The following is a 23,931-nucleotide window of genomic DNA, read 5'->3' as shown; positions in this document are numbered from 1 at the left end:
GAAATATTTCGTTGGCTTTTCTCCGTTTTTCAATCTATCAAGCTTTGGATCTGAAAATTGCGTCTGTACCTTGAGCTTCATAAATTCCAAAAGAACAATATATTAAGTAGTTAGTAAAAATTATGTTCTTTTTCTTTAAAAGTATGCTGTAAATTTCGTTCATAACAGAGAATTGCAAGGGACTGGTTATGTTATATTCTTGCTTATTACCTTGCCGCTGGACCACTGGACGTTCTTTTCCTCTTCAGGCCGACAGAGGCCAGCTCTTCTTGCCGCCAGTAGCGCGATTGATTATCGTCATTAATGTGGTCCCCTGTATCAGTCATGTACTCTGAGCTTGAATAGCAACTGTCAGAGGTTTGGTGTTTGGTTTTACTAACACCACTCTTTTCTCTCACCGGCAGCGAAGGAAGCTATAGCAAAGAAACCCAATAAGACACCATAGTTTGTGAGATCTCATGGTAAAGCTACCCTCAATTACAGCATCAACAAGCCACTCTAAAGCCAGGGCTCAGAATAAACCAAGACGCTGAACTTCCCGCCAAGTATTTGGGAATAATGATAATTCAGGTGGTTCTTAGAGTATTTCGTACATTCTCTTACTATGGTACACTCTTATTAGGGTAACAAAAACGTAAACTTTTGGTACTGAATCAATGAAATATGAAACATAGGGTAAAGACTCTAACGTATATTCAAAGAAGCGCGAAGAAGTTACACACAAAATTAACGTACACATATAACTGTTTAATTAAGAGTTTTTGGCATACGGTTTGCGACAAAATTAACTGTTTGTGGTCAGAACCAAATTATTATAACAGAGCATATTATGAGGGAGGGACAGCTTCACTAACAGGCACAGAAATCTGTTCATGGGGATTCTTTGACCAGGCAAAACTTAATCAGTGTTAAAGGACTAGCAATTTTTCACGAACACTCATTCGCTGTAAAACAGTATGTCTTAATGTCGTAGTCTCCATATATTTAGTAAGGTATCAGACGCTCTGTTCATCAGTAATAGCCCTTCCAATAAAACATGTGTGAAAACAAATAAAAACCATTACCCTGATCCGACCCTGAAGAAAATCCAAAGCCTTGGGTCCTAACTTGACATAGCTGATGACGTTGTCATGGTTTCCAATCACCATGTGTTCTGCTAGGACACGTTTTAGAACCAACAGATGGCCCAGTCGTTCTGCATCATTTCTATGGTAGGATTTGCCCAGGCCATGTAAGGAACATTTGTCATGTCCCTCAGATGATATTCGAGCACCCCCGGAACCCTACATTAAAACAAAAATATAGGAAGGCAGTGGCAAATGACCTTTTCGGCGATACGGCGGCCATTTTGAATTCTATTGTTTTTTAATTTTATTGCTATTATGGAATGCTCAGGGGCCAAACGCAGACTAATTTGCCCCCTGAGAATTCAAAATGACCGCTGTATCGCCGAAAAGGTCCATTACTTGACTTGTAACTAGCTTGCTAGGGGTTGCGACAAAACCACGAACTTGAAATGTTCCTGTGATTAAAATGACCAATCTAGTGTGCCTCTGTATGTGACACAGATTTATCATGACATTTTTGCCATTTTACGACTGAAGATACAACAACAACGTTATTTGTAAACAATATTTTCATCAGTTGAACTTATAATCGACACAATGAAAATACTGGCTGCTTTAAGTAACCATAAAAGGGTGGAAAAACAGGGCAGCCATCCAAGAGCACAATAATATAGTTACAGGGTCAGCCCACAAACAACAACTCGCGCTAAAATGTGAAACAAAGACAAGACGTCTTCTCATGATCCGGTCAATGGACAACCTTTTTACTTTACAATGAAGAGGCGTGGTTTGCAAAATCAGTTGCTTCGACTCTACGTTTGTTATTATGGACAGACAGATAAGGCCTCGTTGGCAACAAGGACAAAAAAAGAACATTAGAGGGCGGATCTTGTTCGAGACATGAACTCGTGAATAAATAAACGATAGCCTCCATTCGGCGCGAAAATATGCTGGGATATTTGTCCGCAGGCATTGTCTGTTCCGAGATGTGAACAGTTTATGCTCGAGGAAAACTGTGAGCTTTGAGGAACACATGATGTCTAACGACAAATGTCCACACATATTTTTGCGCCAAATGGAGGCTATTGTGTTTATTATCCTTCAAACATTTTTTCGCAACTCGAGCAGTTTGCAAATTGGAGAATATCATTCGGATATTTCCCGGTTATAGCTGGGGCATATTCATTCACGTGACGCGTTAAGACCAAATGCGCGCGAGCAAAATTATGAAAACCGTGTTAGATAGTGTCATTCAGCTGGTTCCTGATACAGAAAGGAGAGGAGAGCGCGCCCAAATGTCACGAGAAGTGGCAAACGTGTGGCTAAATCCACCAGCTTGGACCCGTGCCTTCAAAGTATAAATCAGTGGCAACAGCTCCCATTTTTCCTTGACGAACTGTGATCTAAGTTATTTATTTCCATTAAAGCCCTCCCGATCTTCCTTCTAGTTGTTATTACTGTATACTCAACCTGTTATAGTAAGAAAACACTTATTTTTGTATAAGAATACATTTCATAAGAATAATTTTGTGTAAGCACATTACAATTATATACAACCGTATGAAATTCTTCTTTTCTCTGAACGGCAAAATAGCCAAAAAGACAACGAAAACAGCACTAGCCGTATGTTCGATGCTAATAACATTTCTGCAAGACATCAGGCTTTACTGCCTGCCGTCTGGCTACAAAATTACTTCAACGCCAACCAGACACCAACCACATGTAATTGACACCCCAATACATTCTAAAACGGAAATGTCATACGCTACAATCTAAGAATACTCACAAATATTTTCAGCTTAAAATCGGCAGAAAAAAGAGTGTACGCTCGAGAAGATTATTAATACGGCCTGCGTATGGAATACTAAACATTTTATACAACATTACCTTAAAGATGTCGATGAAGTGATTTAGAGTGTAACTTTTGATGGGCTTCTTAAAATTTCTGTTTCCACCATGAACAATGGAGTTGACACTGTCTACGAACGCCTTGGCATCAGATGTGATATCTTTACAAACGAATGTTGCAGAACTAGCGCACGTGTCACACATACTGTCAGGCCTACTGCGGCACTGGGATGGGTCAAAGTTCATCTCACCAAAGTAATGTAACAGCTGAACTCTCCTGCATTCTGTTACATTTTCGCAAAACTGCACCACACGGAAAAGATTGTCCATATCTACCTGTTTAGCTTCCGCATTCTTTTCGCTGCTGTTTTGGATCATTCTATAAGATCAAGTAGATTATTTGAGTTCACGAGAAAATGATGCATAAACTAAATTGCTTATACCGCCCGTGTCTTGCTTCTCAAGAACCAGCAGGTGGGATTTACAAAGTATAGCGTAGCAATTGCTGACGGAAAAAGAGTGATGGCCTGAACCCAAAGTGGCCGATCGAGTGCTTATGGGATTATTTTGGGGATACAATAAATAACTATGACGTCGGCTTACGGCCATGACTTTTTTCTTGGAGATCGAGCTGCATAGAGTAAAATGTGTCAGTGAGAAGAGAAAAATAGGAGCACCTGCATGGAAGGTCCCCAGACCGCATCTTTGGAGTTAAATATTTGTTTAAAATCGAAACTTTCTTCTGCTTAGATTGCCAATTATTGATTTTGTAGTAAAGCGTCATTCACCAATCGTCTTTTGAACGTAATACCGTATTTCCGGATACTACCTAAGTTTTGAACATGATTATCACTGTAAAAGCGGATGTTCTTTACTTGGGAAATTTGCAATGTCGAGGCAGAATATTCTAGTAGTGACTAACAAGTTGCTCAGAGCTACTTGCAACTTTCAATTTCGCATTTGCTCAAGGAAGAAGTCAAGTTCCGTTCGAGTTTTGACAACTTAGGGTTTTGGTTTTTTGTGCGAGCAAATGCGATGGACAATTGCAAATTGCATCGAGCGAATTGTCGATCAGTATTGGAACATTGCGCCACAACATTCCCGTCAAACTGTAATATGTTATTCCCGTTTGACTGTAATATGTTATAAATTTACGGTTGCTTCCAGTAAGGAGAAATGGTTCCTTTCATACACTTTGACAGATTGTACAACTGTCACACAATTTAACTGCAGACGGGTAATGACCAAGGTTAGCCTTTGGTGCAGGATTCTGTCATATATCCTCTTACTTCCAACCTCCCTTCCCCCGCCTGTAAATTGCACCCAAAATGTACTCGTATATAGGTTCCGGATTCCTTTTTAGTACAAAGCATAGTACCTTCTTATCCTGGTTGTATCGCCATATAAATAAAACAGGGTACATTCGGCCAGTTCACCATCTCGTCCTGCCCGTCCACATTCCTGGTAGTATCCTTCCAGTGACTTAGGCATTGAGTGGTGGATAACGTATCTGACTGAACCCTTGTCGATTCCCATCCCGAATGCAATTGTAGCACATACCACCTGGAAAGAGTAAACACACTTTTCAAATACGGGTTGTGTTGTAAATTTTGTCATTGTGTTCCAAATAGAGTTCATCAAGGGATATGTACGAGAACACTTTCTTCGTCATATAAAAACATGACGTTTCGGCGACGTCCGTTATCAGAACTTTCATCGTCTTTAGGACAATTCGTAATATTTTTTATTCAGCTCTTATTAGTGCATGTTTGAGGTCCCTGGACCTACTCAGGTCATTATAACACGAGTTGTTAACTACAACACACAAGCTACTGATACTCTAATTCTTAGATGCAGCGCATGTACGACCGTTGCCAGTTTTGAGCCTAAAATCAGATGCAATATTGGCCAATTTCGATATATTAATATTCTAACGTGGCACCAAGGCTTAGGGGACTAAAACAAAATAAACTATTCATTCGCGCCGCAAACTCAACATGGTTTTTTTTAATCCTCTAACTGTCAGCACCATGTTAGAATTTTAAAATATTGAAATAGACCTATTGGCGCAAGACATCTCTGAAAACATGATCACATTATTGTTTACAGGGGATGGATCAAGACTAGCCACAAGTCTCAAGTCTCAAGTTCTTTGCCGAGGGTCTGTGCTCTTTTCCGCCGTTCAGAGTGAAGATCAATCAAAATGACTGACCTTGTATCGATCATTTATCCAAGCCTCTTGACATTTCGTCCTTTGTTCGTCTGATAGTCCTGCATGATACGCTACTGCACTGATACCAGCCTCATTCAAAGAGTCCGCCACACGTTCACAGTCATTTCTTGGAAATAGAGAATCCTCAACTGAGTAGCGTTTTAGTTTGTAATATATAGATTTAGCCAAGCCTAAAAGCGGAGCTCCCAGGCTGGGTTGTTCAAAGCTCGAGTTAGGCAACCCAGGATATGAGAGAATTTTGATTTGAGTTTTGAACTTTGCGGTGAGATTTTCTGTTTATATTGTTTGGCCTTCTGTTTTGAGTTTGAATAATCTCAAACTACACAAAACAAAAGCAGTGAAAAACATTTCTATACAAGAAAAATTTATACTTGGTTAACTTTTAATCCTGGGATAGCGTTAACCGGCTTCTGAACAATCCGGCCCTGATTACAAGTTAACCTAACATGAGTCCGCAATCCAATCCAAAACCAGCCCTTGGTCAGCGATCAACTTCAAAAACATGTGATCTTGATGAGCTCTAACCTTGAGCCCGCGATATGGTCACGTGATACTAGTTAGCGGCTACCTTGATTTGACAGGTGTCAAATGACCATAACATGGATGTCCAATATCAAAGATGTACGTTGTAAACCAAGGCTGCATGTCTCCGTCAACTTATTAGTTGGAGTATGGCCGCCATGTTGCGCGACGTCGTAGCCGTCGTCGTGCGTATGCGCCTACGAGCAATACCACAAGCTATTTTTACCATAAGAAAAGCGATTCACAGATTTCTATGAGTATGGGGCTCCCCTTCGCGGCACTTCGGGCCGCCGGAGCTCCGCCAATATTAATTACACGCAAAGTACTGGCTAATTGATTGCTCTGTGATATCAACAGCCAGTGCTACGAATCTGGACAAATTCCACTTGCAATTTCTTCAAGGGTTTGAGAAATGATACAATTTATTTAGAGTAAAATTCCATAAAGGAATTTATCTATGTCAGATAATCTGTAAATAAGAGAATGAAAGATAATCGAGAACGTTCATTGTGTCGACGAATTCAGACAACAAATGGCAAAACTAACAGTTATATTTCGGTAAGAACTATATCATCATTGCACTAAAACATGCATCCTGACAGCTCTTAAACAGCGTGCTAATAACAATGAAGAGACGAAACAAAAAGAAATACTTGTAAACCTTGCCTTGAAGTGTTCCAAATTGAACTAATGTTGGAGAATTTTCTAGCAAAGTAGAGGTCACATAAAGCCAGGGGACATTTGGAATACCAGGAACAACTGATCAGGTAGTAAAAAAAACGAAACCTTTCAGTTTTGCCTAAAACAAGTGGTATTCCTAAACATCTATAAACCCTGCCTGCTGCAAATAGGTAAAGTAATTTAGCATAGTAAACATCGAATTAAGTGGGACTAAGATATCACATAACTTTTGCAATCACCAACCTGGAGAGACAATACACAATCCCGGAAGAGACAGGATGTTTTGTCTTTATGTATTGGAGTATTTCTTCCATGACTTTCTTTTTGGGTTTCACAACGAAACGCAGATTGGGTCGATTGAACGTTTGGGTGAACCTGTCATTAGATTGAAGTGCGTTAGCATAACCGTTCAGAAACGACCTGTTGCAAATTGTGTTTTGCAATAGTCACTTTTTATAACGGGAGTAAAGTCACTTTTTATAACGGGAGGGGGGGGGGAACGTTTTTGTGTTAATAATGGGGGAGGGGGGTAGCTAATGAATCCATTTCTTTATTTGGTTTCCTTTCTAGAACAGTGTGTTATCAAGTTGACAAACCATATAAAGCCAACTTCAGCAGGTTTATGCAATACTTCGTTAACACCATCACCGCAACATGTTAAGTAAACAACACGGTCACATTTATTTTTCGGCCAAGATGGCTGGATATGGGCCAAGTTCATTTTTTGGGCGTGTTTATGGACCGAGACGGAGTCGAGGTCTATAAACTCGCAAAAAAACGAACAAATTTATTATATGGCTTTCGGGGAAATTTGTCTTGCGGGACACAGTGCAGGATTTGGTTCATCTCGCCCGCGTTTTTTCTATTTTGTGGATTTTCTCTCCCACATTTACGTTATTTGCCCGGAATTGTATGAAAATGCCAAGGCCACGGGTTCGTTGATTTGAATAGCTTAAAACCATGATAGCATCGCTGTGGATTGGTAATTTGAAGTGGACTTACTTTTGCTGAATCCCAGTAGTCTTGCAGCAGACTGTAACTTCAACACTGCAGGTCTACGAATGAATTCCTGCGAAATTTTCATTGAAGCACCCGAAAGTTTCTGATCGTTATGTTTGGCTGCTTTGAGACAGAAACTTTTGTCTCAAAACTGAATTTTGACACGTACATCCCCCCCCCCCCGGTCCCCGAGCCCGGTGATTGGAAGAACAAGAGACATGCTATCATTGCAGAGAACATCACTGAACAATACAAACCATTTTGGCTTTGCCATCTTCAGCTGATGTAAAACATCCTTTTGAACACGGGGCGTAGCAGTTGCTGTGAGTGCCATAAAGGGGACATTAGGGAACTTCGTTCTCAAAACTGACAGCTTCTTATAGTCTGGGCGAAAGTCATGGCCCCACTGACTGACACAGTGCGCTTCATCAATCACAATCCTGTGAGCAAACAATTTGAGTAAGTTACAACGATTTGGGGAAGGATTCTACTGGAACTTTATAGATATCCTTTTACGTGGCATTTAAAAATTTAAAAAATTCACTTAACACAAGAGCACACCATGAGCTGACTGCAGTCACAAAACAACCTCAGCTGCTTGCTGCTTGATGTTGTTCAATGTACAGGGTACGATGCTACTCTTTATACTGGTATTTCCTGTATTTCAAGACTCCTGTAGCTATATATAGCAGGTTTGCTGGCACGCTGTGACTGTGGAGTTCAAGTTAGATTTTTGTTAACTAACAAAACTAAGAAAATAAATGACACAAACTCCAACAGCTGATTACAACACCAAGCTTTATCACTCGATGCCTTCTTTTCCTTTTCATTGGCCGACACCCCACCACGTGATCTGCAAATAACTGCCTACAATTAATGGTCTGATCATGCGTAATAACTACGCTCTTGTGTGAAAAATGAGAGATCGCTTTCCTGAACTGTCAGAGAGGGATTTCAATACGATAAATCATTTGCCTTAGCCTTCGGATTCAGCAAATAACTATCTGCTTGCCACTGAAAAATCACGATATTTTGCTCAACCTTGTCCAAAACTTGTTAATTGTTACACCTTCTTCAATACTCTCAGAATCCATTACTGTGGGCTAGCTATTTTCCAATTTCTTGCTTTGCGGAAACTTTCAACCAAGCAATAGATCACCTGTCCCTTGGAGGATGATTCGTCATATAATGTCAGTGTGCGTCAGTTTCCTTGGGTAAATCATTGTGCTTGGAAAATTTAAAGTATATTACATTGCAACAAGCTGATTGCTTGAGATTTGACCACAAATTACATAGCCACAAAGCCAATAGCTAATTTTAAGGAACTGACATGGAAGAAAATAAGGAGCTACTGTAATGACATGACCCACCTGTCAAGCAGTCCACGGCTGTACAGACTGTTCATGACAGAGATGAGCTTATCACTGGCTGAGAGCTTTTCTGGGGTCACATACACTAGTTTTACGGTTGGATTCCTGAGAGATAAGTCCTGATAGACAGAGTTGAGGTGTCTGGTTGAACCAGCTCCTGCATCACCCAGTAAATGCACAGCAGGTAACTATATAAACAACAAAATAATATATGCAGTCATATGTGTGTAATGAGGTGTGAAAATTAATGCAAAGAGTTGAAAATAAGTCTTGAATGCACTGACTTGACCTTACAAATTAGAGATATTTGATTTGAGTGCTAATTAAATTTTGATAGCACAAGATAGGTTGCTTATTATTCACAAGGCATAAATTCATAAAAGGATCTGCATTTATTTTCGAACAAACCTCTATCAAAATAATGCAGAAAATACAAACTGCAACTTGAGCTAATATTGGGGTTATTGCAAGAAGGGTACTAGGTCAAAATTTAATTGTACCATTCCAATGAATTCCAAAGAACATAACCTGAAGTGAATATCATTTCAAGATAATATACTGCATACCAACAGCACTGGTTCTTTCTCATGGAAACCTTTTGTTTCACAGGGCAGAAAGAAGACTGCACTGGTTGAATGGATAGCTACATACATTACGGCAAAATACCAATGTCGCTGGCATAAAATGAACCACTAGAATTTCAAGGCAGCTGCTTTATACTGATAATTTTACCTTGAGTGACTGGAGTCTCTGTACTTGATCTTGAATGAGAGATCTGAGGGGTGAAATAACAAAGGTCACCCCAGCACCCATCAGTCCAGTCAGCTGAAAACACAGGCTCTTTCCTCCACCAGTCGGCATTAAAATAAAACAGTCAAGCTTCATCATAGCTGCATTAATGGCTTCAAGTTGATTTGTTCTTAATGAACGGATGTTATACACATTTTTCAATATTTTCCACATTTCCCTGTGATATGGTAAATCCTTTCGTTTCAGTTCAACTGCAAAAGGTAGAGAAAACAATAAGCCCAGAAACTATGGTCCGGTTTCATCTTAAAAATACCTTAATTGACATACAAAAGTACAAGTAACAAGCTTCACTTAACTTAGCAACATAAACACCAGTAGATTCTCTGTGACTCAAAAATGAACACAGTGAACCCCATTTTTATCATCAAATAGTGGTAATTCTTTGAAGGGGGTTCAGAGCCACCTTAAATTTTTACAAATTTAAGGTGGCTCAGAAGTTCCTTCATAGAATTTTTTTAAACTTTGCAAAATATTACACCTTATCATATAAACACCAATGAAATACCAGTTGAGCTTTCGAGTAAAAACATGATATCTTCACACGTGAAAATAACTTGTTACCTTCACATGTGAGAAGATCACCGTTGTTATGATTACATAATAAATCACGCCTTTCGCGCAAATGTAAAATGGTTTATTATTTCATCAGTGTTGACACTCAAAGAGAAATTTCATATCTCCATGCGGCCATGTAACATCCTCTATTTGATAATAAAATATGGGGGCTAAGGAGCTTGTTATAAGAGTGTTTCTAACAGGTTGTACCATTGCTATGGTAACCTGTTATAAAAAAAGAATAATCACAACTTTTTAACAATGATGGGCATTTATGCGATATTGTTATTGTAGGATCATATGACAAAGATTGGAAGTATTGATCCATCAATTAAAGTATAAGGGATTGAAAGAACAAGAAACTATTGTCAGCCTCCTTAAGTATTTTTGATAAAGCAAAAAAAAAAAAAAAAGACAGGCTTAAACAGGAATTGAACCCATGACCTTGCAAGATCATGGGTTTGAATCCAGTTCATGGGTTTGATCCCAAAACATCTTAAAACAACATGGGGTGGTGTGTTGTGGTTTTGAAGACTGTAAATACCAGTACATGTGCTTAGAACCATAACACACTTATGAAGAGTTTGAAGTGGTAAGGAATAAACGTCAAGAAGACTCAACCAATGACGAAGAGAGCAATAATAGCTTAGAAGCAATGATATCATCCTTTGGGTTCAAACCACAGCCTCAAGCTTTCAGTCTCAAGAAAGCCTGAAATCAACTGAATTTATTGCTTATTAAATGAACATCCTTGTGTGAGGAATTGTTTCGGCATTATAAACTTTTGCATTTTCAAATTCCCAGATATATAACAACACAAATCAGATGGCATGAATAGATTTTTGCATTAAGATTGCCTGTTCTCCCACTGTGATATCACAAAAGAAAAATCATCTTGCAACATCTTTTAATTTAGTGGTTTTAGATGCGCTTATCACAGGGTGGGAGCTTACAAGCAGATAAAAAAAAAAACATTTCAAAATGAGCTGATAAAAATCTTGACACCGACATCCAGCCCTATCAAGACACATGATAATGTGGGACAAGAGAGGCTTATGACCAGCTGCATATACTGTTTTCACTCACACGGCCAGCACCCATTGAATTTATTTGAACAAAAGTGAAATGCTTACATAAGAAAAGACTTAAAAACTCACAGGATTGGTTTGGAACACCAACATGACTGTCATATCATTTCCTGAGAAAATTCTCTATTAAAGGACCTATAACTGGGTGTGGGGGGTGGGGTGGGGGCTTATAACCACTATTTTATATCTCGATAATTATGAACCTCATCATTTGAAAGTACCAACTTTTGACATAATGAATGTGAAGATTTATCGTATGTAATAAGGTACGGTATGCACAAAACACAACTGATGTTTATAACTGACTGAGGAACTAACCAATAGAACGTTTTGGTTATGTAATTCACACACAGTGTATTTGCGCAAAACAAACCATTGTGCATGGGCAAATAAATCTTGGTATCTTTGCTTGTTCCTTTGATGTTTACCGGGCTGTTCCTCTGTTAACTATATGCTTAGAGTGATGAGGAGGTAGTAAAGATGAGGGCATATTGATGCCTATGGATAAGTAGCAACTGAGGTAACCAAATAACTAACTTACTATCATGGCCATTGTTAGGAATTGTGTTGGTTCTTTGAGGATAATTGAAGCTTGAATTGAAATTGTTGATTTCCCTAGTGGTAGTAGGTTGGTAGTTTGGTTTGTCTTGAAATGGCATGGCAGCAGTAACCTGTTGGCTGCAAGTTCTGGATGCCACTGAACCAATTCTGCTACCAGAGGTAGAAGTGGAGGACACCTTTTCTCCATAATTGGTATCAAAAGCACATGTGTTTGCCCGTTCATCAGCACTGCTATCCAGTAGTTCTGTTAGTAGGAGAGAATCTTTATTTATACAATCTGCCACACCTGCAGAGGACACAGAAATGGAGCTTATAGCTGAGTCTTTAGCTTGTGCAACATTATGATCAGCTAAGCCAGCTGGAAGAACAGTAGTAGCACCGGTGATTTTTGTACAGTTTTTAGAAGCTGTAGGAATATTCAATTTGTTCTCCTTATTTGCACCGCTGCATGATGCAGTTGAGATCCTTCTGTCCCCCTCAGAAAAACTTTCTCCGGAATTGTAACTGCATGTTGATAACCTTCGGTCTGTAATGTAATGCACAACAAAATAACCATCAGCAACAACAGATATGGATTTTGTAAAGAACACGAAGAACAGATTGTCAATTTGAAGTATGTGTTCACCTTTGTACAACCATCATTGCGGTGGATCAACTACTAATATGACTTCCCTGTCTGAAAATATTATTGTTACTTACAGCTCTTGAATGTGCATTCTGGACTTTCTCCTCGCTGTTTCAACATGTCTTCAAGCTGTGCAACTTTTAATTTAATTCTTTTCCTGGTTTCAAAAATGTACAAATGTATTAAAGTTGCCCAATGAAGTCTACACCAAAAATCAGCCTTTTAGATAAGCATGTCAGGCACACCACCTGCATGTTAAAACTATATTAAAGCACTACCACTAGAACTTCAATTCTTCAATAATCCTTATTTTTCCAAGATGGTTAGCCAAGTTAAGTTATGAAGAGGGTTTAAACAATTTATGTAGGTGACATCTTTTTAGAATGATCCACACTAATAGACATAGAGTATACCTTTTATGTGGAGATGTGTTGCTAAATGATATGTAAGAGTCTTCTGCATCTTAAGTGAAGAAGCAGCACCTAAGCAGCACCTACAGGCTCCTTGCCATTATTTTGATACAGGGTGTCTGCTTAATACAGGCGTACATAACAGATGTTTCAGTAAATTTTTTGTGTACTAGCTGATTTACAATGTATGTTCCACCAACCCCAAAACAGACAAGTGTATGTTTAAAAAAGTATAAAGTAATGGAACCTCTACACCATGAAAACCTGACTTGACCCAAACAACCGTTCTGTCAATTTGGTATTTGTAAAGCAGCCACCTTTTGGACCCGAGTGATATTTGAAAATTCTCTCAAAATTACATGAGCCTTTAGATGAGTGCAATTTGAAAGCATTTTCAAACAACACGAGTAGTGTAAAATTAATGCTGCTTTCACACCATTATGCATTTGTTATAATTTTTGATAAGTGTGCATTTAATTGCACTTATCCACTGCAGTACTTAACAAGAAATTTGCCTACTCTTATCATGCTGAGTCATAATAACAGACAACTTTACAGTGCAATAAAAACCTTAAGTTCTGTGCCTCATTAAGATCCTGGGGTAAGCTGTTGAGGATGGCTGGATCTGCTCTATCTAACATCAAACAAATGTTCTCCATTGTCTCATAACACAGGGCATGTGCCTGTTCTAAATGAACTTTGACCTTGGACGTAGGAGTCTGTTGGTGAACATCACATGGAATAATAATAAGCTACAATAATCAATCACACGGATGCGTTGCACTATCAATGTTATTAACAGTAAGACTTAAACTTCATGAACCTGCTAATGATTCTTTGTTGCATAAATTAAAAAAGAAAGATCATCAATCTGTTTCTTATAAATTTGTTACTATAAACAGGATACCAAGTGAAAAGTAGGAACCTTGATTATAGAATTAGGGCGATTATACATGGACTCAAATTTTGGCGACAAATTACAGGGTAGAACCAATCTGATAATATTAATATTTTAACTCAATAATGTTGAAAATTCCAGCAAATTTAACAGCGTATGAAATTTTACGCAACTTCTATATACTTGTTTACATGTTCATATATACATGTATACTTGTTTACATGCATACTTTTCAAAACTATTCAAGATGACACATTAGTGATCGGAAAGCATTCAGTACAATTTTTGGTACAGCATCTTAGTTTCTTGTTGTTTAATTGTTATGTATGTTTTCATGTAAAAGAATCCCTTCTAGTTCGTGTAGTATTGTTGATATGTCTGGGTTAATTACTGTTGTGAGAGTGTTTTTTAATTTATCATAGTTTGTTTCGTAAGTTAAGAAATGGTTTTAAACCTTTCTATGCATGTATATCTTTAATAGAGGCTGTTGTTCATCTCAATTTTTGCATAGCACATTTTGAGATTTAACGTTTTCTGCAAATGATTTTAAATGGCAGGTGTTGTAAGAAACACCATTTAAATGCAAAAACACATTGTAAGGCCTAATTATTGGCTACTAGCTTTGTGTAAAATGTACCTGTTGAGGAAGGGGTTGCAACAGTACATGACACATTTCCTTGCTCCTGTTGGAAGAGAGAAAAGACTGACAATGTGAATGTACAAAATACAAAGTACAAAAACACATTTAATCAAAGGCCCCTGCCTGGGCTGCCTCATGTCACTTATTTAGCGCGAGGACAGGTGCGAAGAAATCCACTGGCAAACCAAACAGGCCGTCAATAAAATCTAGAACATGGAACATCCCAGAACATTCTGGAACATCAAAAACTTATAATAATTATGAGAAAAATATATAAAACCAATTACACAAACAAGATATAAAAAAATAAAATTAAATAATTACGATATACATGTAAATAATTCATATAGCTTCAATATTAGACCTTTTCTTCTGATATTTGGTGAAAAATATCCTTACATGACTGGTATTAAAGCTGTCATTTCTGTTTTTGAATTAAATCATTTATAGTCGAGAAATTCGCAATTATGTGAATATGCCCATACAGTGTCCATTCCCTGAAATGGCGTTCCAATACATGCTCTGTAATTTAACAAATAATTTTTTCTAGCTTGAGTATTAATGCTATAGATCTGATATTTAACAGACATCATCTCTGCACCATTGACTTTAAAACTGTTCATTTTGGTTTTGGATTAAATTTTTTATAACTGAGAAATTTGCAATTATGTGAACATGCCCATTCATTCTCTGTAATACTGTTCCCATACATGCTCTGTAATTTAACAAATATTTTTTTCTAGCTGAGTTTTAATGCTATAGATCTGATATTTGACCAACACATCTTTGCATCACTGACTTTAAATTATCCATTTTTTTGGATTGAATTTTTTATAGTCAAGAAATTTGTAACTATGTGAACGTGCCCATACATTCTCTGTAATACAGTTCCCATACATGCTCTGTAATTTAACAAATATTTTTTTCTAGCTTGAGTTTTGTTATAGATCCGATATGCATATATACACAATTTCTCACAGACTAACAGGTTGCTGTAAAGTCATGTGATACCATTGGCAGGAAAGAAGTGGAGCCTCCACTCAATGCGGTCAGTTGAATGAATTGTTCTTTATCCAATGCTCCCTCCCACATATCAGACTCCCTTCCAAGCAAAATATCTTTTCATATTCCGAGCTGATACCAGTTTATGTTTATTCTTATTCTATTTTATTTTTGACTAATTCATCTTTTTATAGTTATTTCTTTATTTAATTTTACTTACTTTTCTCATAATTATTATAATTTTTTGATGTTCCAGAATGTTGCAGGATGTTCTGGAATGTTCCATGTTCCAGGTTTTATCAGTGGCCAACCAAACAAGTGTAAAGCAACCATAACACTAGATCAAGTAGACAGGATACATTTTCACTTCCATTAATTTTTCGAATAAAATTCAGTCTGCCTCAATCTGGCCCAATTCTATCCTTATTGACAATTGATATTTGTAATTTATACCTGTTTGCTTACTCTCGGAAAGTGCGCATCATATGATAGTTTATAATCTGCTCATTGTGATCCCTATATTTTTCTTACAATGTATATTAGGGTTACATTTAGGTTTCTGGGATTACAATCCTTTATCGAAAGGGTTTCCTAAAAGAGATTGTCACACAGTTTAGAATTCCATGTCTTTCATTTCAGGAACTTTTATGCAGCTCTGTATTTAAGACAATTTTAAGCTTAAATCTGTTGTTTCTTGCTTTATGTCATGGATTGAAATGATACTGATATCAGAGGAATTGAAAACCACTCAGCAAGAATAAGTTCTGGGTAATTCACGTATTGATAGCCCTATTCTCCTGGCGGAGAGCCAGGACTAATGATGATGAATTCACGTATTGCTTCAAAATTTTAATCTATTGCTCTAAAAATACTTCTCGCAATTTAGTAGCTTACCCATAAGTAGACACCTCTGGGTCCCCACAAGGAAACATGGGATGGATTGTATCTTCTGCTGTTAATGGGATACTGGGTGATGATGGTGGTGAAAAGTACTCAGGAGGTGGGGGACTATTCATTGATGGGATACCCTCTGAGGGCAATGAACTGTTCACAGGTGGGAGGTCTTCTGTGGTTGAGGGGCTGTCGATTGGTGAGATGTCCTCTGGGGATGGTGGATTACTCATTGATTGGAAGTCTTCTGGGAGTGGTGGACTGTTTATTAATGGCAGATCCTCTGGGGAAGGCGGCCTTTTTATTGACTGAAAGTTCTCTGGTAGTGGACCTTTTTCTGATGCCAAATTTTCAAGCAGTAGTGGCGAGTCAAAAGGCTTTCCTTCACTATCAGAACTGCCTAACCTCTCTCTAGGATGCTGAAAAAGCAGACAAATTCTTTGCCACTGATTCAAAAGACATCATTTTAAGGTAGCTCAAAACAGTTTGCAGCACTTTGGTGGGTCATTGTAACCACCCTTTATCAGTTGATGCTACACTTATGGCATCAAAAGACTGCTCAATTATTGGTGAACATGTTGTTATCATTTTTGTTACATGATAGTTTACTATAGCAACAGTACAACCTGCTAAAATTGACCTTAATTTTAGCTTTAAAGGCTTACAATGCTCACTTTTTACAATAGAATTTAGATTAGCAGGATAAGATACAACTTTTGGCTAAGAGATGAGGCACAGAGCCACCTTAAATTTTCAAAAATGCAAGGTGGCTCTGAACACCCTATATATTGTTTTAAACTTTGCCAAAAGCTGCGTCTTATCATGCTAATCAAAATTTGATTGGCAGTGAATAACCCATCAAAATTTTGGTCTTGGAAAGTGCTGGAAACTGTTTTGAACTACTGGTGTGCATGCAGAGATGAGATGTTACATTCACTTTTGAGTTATTTTTTTTGGACAAAATACCCTCAGAGATAAAGTACATATAAAGTATGCAAAGACGCAATAGCGCTTGGTAACGGGCTAACCTTCAGCCTACAACCTCATGAAAGACAAGGAAAGCACTATAAAGTGCAAATGAAGACAATTTCCAAAGGTGATGAGAAATCTGATCTTTACACAGTTCGACGAGAATTTACATACTCGACCCAAAAAGCTCCACCAAGACAGAGCTTCAAACACCAAATTCCCTATGGTTACCAAAATAAAAAGATTCAACCAGAAGAAAACCTCACCAACTTCAGGTCACGTCAAAAGGTTCCTTCAGATGTGGAAACATCCATTACAAATCAGTAAGCTCCCTGCCAAAAATTCAAAATGCACGCACTGCGGCAAGAGTGACAACTACGTAAGGGTGTGCATGCACCAACGCCTTCACCAGATCATGAGTTCTCCAGATACCAGGGCCAGGACATCCACCTAAAAGATGAGTATCCCTTTGATGATGATTACATGTATAATGTGTACTCTTATAAAGAAGAATCAGAAGAAGAAACAAGCAACAGAACCCATCACTATATTTCTTGGAACTCTCACTTCAACAATTAGCCAGCAAACCCAAGAAAATTCACTAAACGTCCTCAAGAGCCATCCAGACAAGATTTACGCCAAGGTCAAGATTTGCTAACTCCAAGACATGAGCTTGAAAGTAGACACTGGAGCAGATGCCTGCATAATCACCACCACAGATCTCCAGCACTACCCTTTCCTGAATACAATCCTTCCATGCAGCAATGTTTTAAGAGGATATGGAGGCAATGAGATAGAAACATTGGTGCAGCTATCTTAAAGGTCCCCTTTAAGGAAATGTCAGCCAATATATCAAATTCCATATCATGGAAACCACAGGAAGCCCATCTATGCTGGGTTGCTGACAGTGCCAAGACTGGGAAATAATATCAGCAAATTAGATGAAGTTAACACCATTCCCCCAACCAGGACAGAAGCTGATGCGCAACGTGGTCAGCTATCCAAGCCCACTGTTTCCGACAAGTACCAAGACTGACTGAAATTGGTATACACTGAGTTTTATTCACAAATGTGGAACTATCCTGCATACAATAACAATAGAAGGGATGTGTGGTTCTAAGAGAGTACATACTACGATACTTAGCAAGTTCATACATGTAATAATGGGTCCCAATAAACAAAACTATAGGTCTGAAAGAGACACTGAGTTGGGTCCATTTGTCTTGGGCATTCTAGGTAGTCTGTAAATCCTGGCAGGCTGGGAACTGTTGGGGTTAATTCTAGAACACACATTGGGAGCTAAGTTAATAATAATTATTGTTACATTCACATTTTGATGTGTACATGTTTAGCAGCTGAAACTTTATAATACCTTCTTGAAAGAACTGTCTGTTGTATCATAAGATGTTGGCTGGAAATCAGAATTGAACATTTTATCTGCCACATCACTGTTATCACTGACACCTGCATTCTCCACATTTCTCCTCTTTATGGTGCTGTTCTCCTCAATAGAACAGTTAGCAGTGCTTTCATACTGGCCATCAAGGCCTGTAAGATCTATCACTGGCCCTGTGCAGTTACTGACACTGCTGTTAGCATCCCTGTTATTTTCATAATGTTCCTGATTGCTGTCCCATTTTAAAGAATTTTGACCCTTCTGTTTAGAAAAAGGAAAAATAAATAAAATCAAAATGTTTTTTAAACCAACTTGTAATATCCATGAATAGATAATATGACCAATAAAACAAGTCATTTGGTGAGTAAATTGATTGATCTCCAGCAGTAAGGTAAAACGGGTCATTTGCTGAACAAATTGAGTGATTTCCAGCAGAAAACAACTGCAATTAGAATCCATAGCCTGCTGTGCGAATCAATTGAGCCTGTAGTGGTCATCAATGAAAGCAGGTCACTCTGAGTTTACCATGATTACATTTCGTATGACTTACCACACCATGTTGGTTTTACAGGGCACAAGTAATGCTGCATAATACATACGAGAAGTCCTCAAATTAGGGCCTCCCCTCAAATAAACACCCCTTCGAATAAGCGCCCCTCCTTTCGGCCAAAATTTAAAATAAGCGCCTCCCCTCCCGTTATTTTATGAAAGAGTATTGAGACAACAGAGGAAGTATAGTTTTGGTGGTGTTCAATTATCGACTCATTCAAGCCTGTGAATTGACCATCGTAATGGATGGTAGTGAAGATCTGCTGATTCATTGGCGAAAGCCCAACCACCCTTGTGCAGCAGGCCTAGACCGCCTAAAGGTATTATACTATGTAGTTCTTCAAGAGAGACAGGATCCTTCTGAGACTTCTGAGGGTCTGACAGGTACATGTATTACAAAAATCCGATCATATCTGAGAACGATTTGGGAAAAATTAAATAAGCCCCCCCACCCCCTCTTGATTAAGCGCCCCCTCAATTATGCGCCCCCAGTTTTCTCCTAAATTTGAAATAAGTGCCCTGGGTGCTAATTCAAGGATTTACGGTATGTCCATGCATATCCAATCCTATTGTTAAGGTTGTATATATTGATCAGTAAAACCCACCTTGCCCTGTGCAAAATTGTGTTGACATCCACTGGAAAATTCCCCTACCAGCTTTGGCTTCTTTGACAAAGGAGATCCTAGGCAGCAATATACATAAAACAGTTACTAAAGCCACACTTATGACCATGACAATATATTCTCATTACTGTCTACTTAACATTACATAGGCAAAGTCTGACTCTATGATAAGAATCTCACCTACCGCTTTTAACCCCAGTGTTGGCTTTATCTAATATACATAGCTATTGCTCTTTTTTTGGAATGAGAATTTGGCATGTCACTTTGGTGGTAACGGATCATGAAATCATGTATCTAAAGAATGGAGGACTATGATCATGGGGAGGTAAAGTTGGAGGATAAAAAAGGATAAAAATATATAAAGAGACATAATTAGTCAAACCTCATCTGACAGGGGCTTAAATTATATGAACTTCAGAATAATGGCCAAATCGTTATGGTTAAGCTGGATTGGCAGACCTCTAGATAACACAAATGCCAATGGGAAACCTATCCCAAATTATTTTTGAGCTAATATTGCAATCTAACCTTTGCAGCTAAGACATACATGTAAATAATTACTGAACTGGCAAAGCCGCACACTGTTGCATTATTTATGTAACCATATTGTTACATACCAGGTGGCCTCGACTAAAAGCCTGATGGTTTCTAGAGGTCACCTCGCCTCACATTAAAATATTTATAAATACTGCACATCAAGTAAAAAGGCAAAATAAACAGAATGAAAATCTCATCAAAATGAATTTTTCCAATATTTTTATTACAAATTATCAGGATACTTTCAAGGATTGAGCAGTATGTACAGAGGGGAACAAAGAAAAAAATTATACTATGGAACAACAAGGACAGTGCAATTGATTGATCAAAAGTACTGTTTGGAAAACTTGATTCAAACGAGAAATATAATTGGTGTAAGATCTTTTGGGTAAAGAAGGAAAAATTTTGTCCCTAATCATCCAAGCCAAAAACAACTTGTCTCAGATGTTCAGACAGGTGAAAGTTTTTTGCCCTGCCTATTAGGGGGATACCCTCTACTAAGCAGATAGCAGGAAAGATCCTGAGGGTGTCCTTTCAATAGAGGTTACACTGTAATTAGTTTTGTTCTATTTTCATTATTGTTACATTAAATTTTATATTTCATTCTGTTTCATTTTCTTTCACAAAACATAGCAAGCCAGTTATTCCAAGAGATGTTCCTTTTGAGAGAAACTTTAAACTGAGAATGTAAGCTTTAGTTACCAGTTTCAATTAGTAGATCTAAGTGTTGACGGCTAACACTTTTCCTCTTTATCACAACAATCTTGCCTCTTTGCAACCTTTTCAGTACTCATTCTACCACGAATTAGTTTGCAATCACCATTTTTTTTTTATTTTGCTCATAAATTCCTGCTTTAAAATGTAACCATACCAAAGGGTAACCGTATGTTCAGACTAAATGAGTGACTTATAGGTAAAATTGAAGAACAGTTGCAAAAAGATCTTATCAGTCACCTGACAGCCAACTGTTAACTGCAAACTGTTAGTTGTTTGTTGGCCAACTGTCGTCCAACTGTTGGCCGACAGTCCATCAACAGTCGGACGACTGTTGGCCAACTGTCATCAAACAGACGACAGTCGGCCCACAGTTTTCATTTGGTTTCAGACTAAAGTGTGCACCGACTGTCAGTCGAGAGTCAGCCAACAGGTGAACCTGTCAATAAGTCGTGAACTGAACTGATCGTGAACATTTACTTACTGATTGCTTCAACAACTACATCAAATGGTGAAGATACCGTACACTGCACTCTCGATAGTTACTATCTAATGGCTTTTGCCTCCATATTGAAAAGTTTTAATCAGACATACATGAAGTACTGTAAACGATAGTTCCACAATGCATCATAGGGCGACTGAAAAACTTCCTTTGGCTTTGCTAATTTGCAACAGGAAGATGAATCAAACAAGCATCTTTTAGTGTAAAAAAAAGGAGATCTAGGAAATAGGCACAATGATGCTGCTAAATTTTGGCATGCACAGTCTGGAGATGGCTTAACCAAGCCTCTTTTACCATTCAAACTGTATCAAGTAAATCGGTAGGAACAGTACGATCACCAGATGCCTATTTACTGTTTTCAACTATGAGGGTTTTGGGTCAATTTTTGGCGTACTTAATACAGTGGGTATACTGTTCCTAACGTGTCAGTAACATGACAGCCGACAGATCATTTTATTGTTCACTATTACTGACTTATTTATGGCTGTAGTGTTGTGCAACTGCTGTGTGCCTAGTCATTGATATTTTAGTCATAGGGCCCAGAACTACTAGATTGTGTAAATGTTGCATGAATAAAAAGTGGGTCAAGGCTGCAGTACTAACAGCCAGAAAAATGTACCTGCCACGGCTTGAAAGTCATCCTCATCATCAGCAATACCATTAGAAAAATCACTATTAGAAAAATGTTCGCGAGGTGGTACAAATGTCCATTTTTTTCTGTCTGTCTTTGGACATGACACCACACTGTAAGTAAACATAAACATATATGTAAGACAGTGTTCATAAATATATACATGTATAGAACAAACTTGATTTCAGTGCACAATAATGAAGAAATCTGTAAGAGGTGCTTGGGTTTAAGCCTTCTTTTTTTTGGCTAGTCATTGTCTTTCATCTCCATAAAATATTTCTTTGACATTTATGAATCCAGCAAGTGTCATAGCTCACCTGTACCACAATGGTTTCGTTATTGAAAAGCCCGTGGAAGGTGGTAAGTTCAATTCCCAAAGGGGACACTAGTTTTTCTTTGTCCAATACTCTTGCCAACTGAATTACCAACTTCCTTTGAATGAGATCTTTCTTGTTGCAATATTGTTACCGTGATTGTAATATTATTATTATAATTCTTATCAATTGAATAGTGTAACTGGGATGATTTGATTCCAGGTAATCCTTCTGCATTAAGTTCCCATAGACTGAAATTGATTCAACATAATTTGAAGATATCACAAATAAAAGTATAACAATATTACTTACGTTGTGGGTGCAAATGGTGTCACACGTGCAATTTGGCGTAACCCTGATCCGTCTGCAGCCTTGTATTCAGAGTGCTGCCTTTGGAATGAAATTATAAGCAAATTCTTACCTATGGTGCTCTGGTGGCATGCTTTGCTCACTGGAGCTCTGCTATTAAATGTAAGTTACATGTATGTAAACAAATGCATTGTTTTCCAACTAGCTATCCTTCAGTAAGTCATAGTCTAATTGTTAGTAATGCAACTTGCCATTCAATACGGTGAGTAGTGTCAGTAAAAAATGTTTATCAAAAAATAAAAAAAAAAGAAATGACATGCTAATATCCAATCAAGATATCACAGGGAGAAAATAAACTACATGTATGTCAGTAACTAGTCTTTACCTGTCATAAAATCCTCCTTCCTCTGATTCATCTCTAACTGAAGTATTTCCCTATAAAATTCATAACAAGTAGTAACCTTTTTTTCAATTCTCAGTGCTGTACAAAATGAGGGTAGGCACATGAAAAAAGTTATTAAAAACAGTTAGTATGCTGAGTGCATTATTGAATCACATATTAAGCACATGGGAAACACAAGAGAGTACATAGTAGAAGGCACAAGGCACAGCCAAGCACACATATATACATGTAATTACATGTACCACTCAACAGAACACGAAGAGCAACTCTTGAGTGACTCCAACTTGTGAGGTAGGCCAACTGTATTATGTTTTGATAATAAAATATTTAAAGCTGGTTATACATGTAATGAACTGGAAGTGGTCAATCACAGTAAAAGCAACATTCCTTAAACACTTACAAAATAAATTACAGGCTGAACTTAGACTTGGGTGGAGAGGATCATTACATCATACATGTAGCATTTATTGGTTATACCAAGAATAAATAAATTTATTAACATATACATTTGCATTGCATGCTGTATTGCAATATTATATGGGAAGGGAGCTACATACATGTAATGTATTTTCAGACATATAAAATGATTGATGAGACCCCAGAGCAATTAAAATTTCACAACAGTTATAAGACTAGTATGCATACCCCTATCCCAGCCTTGAGGACACTTAAGTCTTAAGTTTTTTCAGATTAGGAGGGGGTCTTAGGTCTTAGTTTTTGAGTTTCTAAGTTGGTCTTACAAGGAGGTCTTAGGTCTTAGAGCTTATATCTGAGATATTTGTAC

The 23,931-nt window shown here is 37.9% G+C and overlaps 1 protein-coding gene across 1 annotated transcript in view; it reads right to left on the bottom strand.

Annotated features, from left to right (window-relative positions):
• Positions 1–23,931, bottom strand: part of LOC110046406 (uncharacterized) — a 29,179-nt gene that overhangs the window by 1,388 nt on the left and 3,860 nt on the right. Inside the window, exons 3-21 of the mRNA XM_089290042.1 lie at positions 23,130–23,179; positions 22,748–22,825; positions 22,110–22,234; positions 19,720–19,796; positions 18,542–18,826; positions 16,204–16,619; positions 14,305–14,350; positions 13,340–13,488; positions 12,434–12,516; positions 11,715–12,260; positions 9,453–9,721; positions 8,721–8,908; positions 7,608–7,790; positions 6,595–6,726; positions 5,128–5,254; positions 4,294–4,478; positions 2,955–3,294; positions 1,065–1,283; positions 211–413 (exon numbers count right to left, since the gene is read on the bottom strand). Coding sequence (XP_089146168.1) covers positions 211–413; positions 1,065–1,283; positions 2,955–3,294; positions 4,294–4,478; positions 5,128–5,254; positions 6,595–6,726; positions 7,608–7,790; positions 8,721–8,908; positions 9,453–9,721; positions 11,715–12,260; positions 12,434–12,516; positions 13,340–13,488; positions 14,305–14,350; positions 16,204–16,619; positions 18,542–18,826; positions 19,720–19,796; positions 22,110–22,234; positions 22,748–22,825; positions 23,130–23,179 — 3,701 coding nt within the window. The remainder of the gene's footprint in view (positions 1–210; positions 414–1,064; positions 1,284–2,954; positions 3,295–4,293; positions 4,479–5,127; positions 5,255–6,594; positions 6,727–7,607; positions 7,791–8,720; positions 8,909–9,452; positions 9,722–11,714; positions 12,261–12,433; positions 12,517–13,339; positions 13,489–14,304; positions 14,351–16,203; positions 16,620–18,541; positions 18,827–19,719; positions 19,797–22,109; positions 22,235–22,747; positions 22,826–23,129; positions 23,180–23,931) is intronic.

This window comes from Orbicella faveolata, unplaced genomic scaffold, assembly GCF_042242905.1.
Source record: "Orbicella faveolata isolate gen_17 unplaced genomic scaffold, um_ofav_v1 contig_2, whole genome shotgun sequence".
Lineage (NCBI taxonomy): Eukaryota > Metazoa > Cnidaria > Anthozoa > Scleractinia > Merulinidae > Orbicella > Orbicella faveolata.
The sequence above is the reverse complement of the archived record's forward strand: the minus strand, read 5'-3'. Positions and strand labels throughout refer to the sequence as shown.